Source organism: Lepidochelys kempii, chromosome 8, assembly GCF_965140265.1.
Source record: "Lepidochelys kempii isolate rLepKem1 chromosome 8, rLepKem1.hap2, whole genome shotgun sequence".
Taxonomy (NCBI): domain Eukaryota; kingdom Metazoa; phylum Chordata; order Testudines; family Cheloniidae; genus Lepidochelys; species Lepidochelys kempii.
In genome coordinates, this window is record NC_133263.1 from 101,802,934 (window position 1) to 101,806,890 (window position 3,957).

The window sequence follows — 3,957 nt, forward strand, 5'->3', positions numbered from 1 at the left end:
CCCCCCCCCCCGCACACACACACTCACCCGCGACTGCTCCTGCCTGTTAATATATTGATCTCTATGGGGCCGGAGTCCACTGGCACAATGCGAAGCTGGTAAATGAATATGGGGGGGGCGGGTGGATTGAATCAGTCTGGTGTAATTCACTGAAAGGGCAAGGCTCTTTGAACACAACTTCCCTGCTTGCTGCACAAGAGACCAGGATGCTTCTTTAAAGTAACCCGATTGCTTTCAAGTTCCTGCGTGACAATACAAAAAAAAAAAAAAGGGGGGGGGGCAGGGAGCGTTGCAAGATGTTTATTTACTTTCGTAAGTTGTTGCAAAATGTAGGCAGAGCGCTCGAGTTTCATTGGGCCAGCCGAACTCCTCGGGCCCCAGGAAAAACAAAATCCTTTCAGCTATTTTCCCATGGGTCAACGTTTCCAAACAAAATAAAAAGGGGGAGAAAAACACCCCCCCACACACACATACACCGTATTCTCTCCCCTCTTTCCTTAGGAACAGCCTGGCAACAGCGAAAACAGCAGTTCAAGTGGTTGCCCCATGTAGATCCAAAACTAAAAGTCTAATCATAGAAAGGAGATTTTATAAACCTTGAATTATGATTTTTTTAAAAGGGGGGGCATGTTTACAAAAAGAGCAAAAGCCAAATTTAAACTTTTAAATTCTGACCGGGTAAGAAGAGGAACTAAAACATTTACCCTGGGAAATAAAACCAAAATCAATATATTGATGACCGTCTGTCCTTCTAGTCCGCTTTCCTCAATGTCTATTGAAGAATTCGGTTCCAATTTAGGCCAGCTAAAACCTAACGAGTTTGGTGCTTCAGTTTAGCCGGAGCTTTCGTTTTCAAGTAACCAGAAGCCTCCCCCTCCACAGAGATCTAAGTGGTTTTATTTTTAATAGTTACTCAGTTTCTAACTTTTGTCAATTGGATAGCTACATCACTCCGTTCTGAGGCCCGGAGTTAGCGTGGGGGGTGATCAGTTCTTACATTAAGAAAATACATAAGAACGAACCATCATCGTTTGGGGTTTTGTTTTAAACAGTTCACAGACATTTATTAATTTACACCATGGTGGACAAAACTGCGTTGGCCTTTTCCACAAAGTATTCACAGATTCCCCCAATAAAATAGATAGGACGGGATGCACAACCAGTGAAGAGAGTGGAGTGGAATCTGCACATTATCTCCCCAATAATCTATATACAAATAATTACAGATACATTAAAAAAAAACGCCCACCCGCACATTTAAGGGGTGGAAAAACTGGGATTAAAAAAAATGAAAATTATAAAGCTTCCTGATATCTCCGATCTTTTAAATGTGTATTTGAATACGTCTCATTCAAAAGGTCCTGAGTTTCACGGATTTTTTTTTTTTAAATATACTGGATGGTGCCTTAGAAGTAAAACCAATCAAACCAAGATTAAAAAAAAATATCGGATCATTAAACATTTTCCTCGAGAGGAGAAAAATATGCATACGTTTGAGGAAACCCTTAAAATCAGAGCTTTGAAGGAACGCTTTTTAAAAATACCCAGACATTGTAAACTCCCCTTGTAAGTTTCAAGCCCAGCTCTCTCGCCAGGACGTTTGCAACCCGCAAAGAAAATGTTTCCAAGACCCGAGATCGATTTAAAAAAAAATATTAACAGCTATAAAATGTTACATTTTAACCAGCTGAATTTCCCATCGTACAGTATGGACACTTTATAAATGTACTTTTGGAGTCGGGAGGGAGGTGGTTTATAATTCTTTTTCGAGCAGAGGGAAGAGATACAGAGATCTGGATGCGAACGAGACAAAAACACAAAAAAGAAAGATTTCCTACCTTAAAACACAACAGGAGGAGAATTTGGGAGGGGGGGGAAAGGTATTTTTGAAGGGGGGGCTTTGTTTGTTTGTTTGTTCGTTCTCTTTTAAAAGGGACAGCTACTCAGAGTTGTGATTTTGCTGGGAAAGTTCTGTCCGGGCTGCAGGAGAGCCTCGTGGGCCAAGTTTAAGGGGTTCTGTGCCGCTGCCAAAGCAGGAGTCAGCATGGCCAGGACTTGAGCCTGGCTCCCAACTTGGCCCGCGGCGTAAGGTGAGGAGGTGGGGGGGCTGCTGTGGGGCTGCGGGGCCGCGCCCCCGATAATGTTGTCTATGGAAAACGAAGGCCTCCGGGGGGTGCTGTGGCCGCCGCCGTGGCTGTTGTCCGCCTTGAGCGTCTGCAGGAGGGCGGCGGCGGCGGGCAGGGCGGTGGGGCTCAGCTGCGGGTGGTAGAAAGGTTTCCTGCAGCTCAGCTCGCCGCCCAGGAAGGAGGGGAAGCTGGGGGCGCCGGAGAAGACCGAGGCGGCCGGGGGCGGAGGTCCGGGCAGGGGCGGGCAGTGCGGGGGCTGGAAGGGAAAGGTGCCCCCCGCCCCGGGGTGGGGCGGATGGGGGGGCTGGTAGGTCTGCAGCTGGAGGCCGTAGTTGTAGCCGTAGGGTCCGTAAGGGAAACCGGGCAGGAAGGGGCCGGGGTCCCCCCCGGCGCGCAGCAGGAGCTCGGGGTGCGGGGGGTGCAGCGGCGGCTGCTGCCGCTTGAAGCGCTTCCTCCGGCGCAGGAAGCTGCCGTTGTCGAACATGTCGGCCGACTCCGGGTCCAGGGTCCAGTAGTTGCCCTTGCCCGGGTTGCCCGGCTCGCGGGGGATCTTGACGAAGCAGTCGTTGAGCGAGAGGTTGTGGCGGATGCTGTTCTGCCAGGCCGGGAACTTCTCCCGGTAGTAGGGGAAGCGGCCGCTGATGAACTCGCAGATCTCGCTCAGCGTCAGGCGCTTCTTGGGGCTCTGCAGGATGGCCATGGTGATGAGCGCGATGTAGGAGTAGGGCGGCTTCACCAGCGGGTTCTTCCCGGCCGCCGGGGGCTTCTCCCCGGGCGCTGCGCCCCGGGCGCACGCCGGCTGCGGCGCCCCCGAAGGGGACCGCCTCTCCGGGGAGCCCCCCAGGCGCGCCTTGCTGCTGGCCCCGGACCTGGGCAGCCCCAGAGGGTCGCCGTCTTCGTCTTCCTCCTCTTCCTCCTCCTCCTCGCTGAACTTGCCCCCGTCCTGGGGGGGGGCCCACCACATCGATATCCACGTCCTCCACCTCGGAGAGCGGCTCCTCCTCCGGGGAGTTCTCGGACATGATCCCGCAGCCGCTGCTCCTGCCCAGAGTCATTCTCGGGCAGCCGGGCCCGGGCTCCCCCCACCTAGCGGCGGCCCCCGGAAGGGTCCCGAGGCGGCGGCGGCGGCGGCGGCTGGGGCTGCGCGGTCCTCCCTTCTCTCTCCAACGGGGCACTGCCGGCAGCAGGCTCCGGCTCCTTCCCCAGCTTCCCGCCGCTCTCCGGGCGGGAGACAGTCAAGGCAGGATCCGGGTGGCGGCTGGAGGGGGCTGGGGGGGGGGAATGGGAGTAGGAGGGAAGGACACAGAGGGGCTGGGGGCTTGCGATCGCTCCTTGGCAGAGTCTGGGGGAGGGAGGGGCCCGGGGAGGGGTGGAAAAGGGGATGGGGGTGGAGGAGGGGGGGCTGTGGGAAGGCGCCCTCCCCCCCGAGCTCAGACCCAGCGGAACTTCTCACACACTGAGAAGCCTGCAACTGTTCCAGAGGCCTTTATACCGCAGACAGCGCATCACGTGCCGCAGCCACCGCCGACATCCGCCGGCCGCCCCTCTCTGCCACTTACCCCTGGGGGCAACCCGGGCCAAGCGAGCCCCTTCCCTTCCCTTCCCTTCCCTCACACCCGAGCCGCGAGTGCAGCCGGGGGAGGGAATTTCCACCGGCCGTAGCTCTTCCCCCCGGGCTTCTGCATCCATCCCTCCACTCGAATCCCACCCTGCGCCCGCCGCTTTGCCTTTGCAAAAACCCCCACGCTCGTCCCTGGGCAAAGCCCCCTCCCCTGGACTTCACAGTCTCCCTCTCTGAGCCTGGATTTGCGGGTGCACGCGTTTCTCTACC

At 55.5% G+C, this 3,957-nt stretch overlaps 1 protein-coding gene across 1 annotated transcript; it reads right to left on the reverse strand.

Annotated features, from left to right (window-relative positions):
- Positions 1 to 291: 291 nt before the first annotated feature.
- On the reverse strand, positions 292 to 3,567 carry FOXD2 (forkhead box D2). Its single transcript, XM_073358275.1, is given in 2 exon segments — positions 292 to 3,078; positions 3,080 to 3,567. Coding segments are annotated over 2 exon segments (1,254 nt in total). The 5' UTR covers positions 3,182 to 3,567; the 3' UTR covers positions 292 to 1,926.
- Between the last annotated feature and the right edge of the window lie 390 nt (positions 3,568 to 3,957).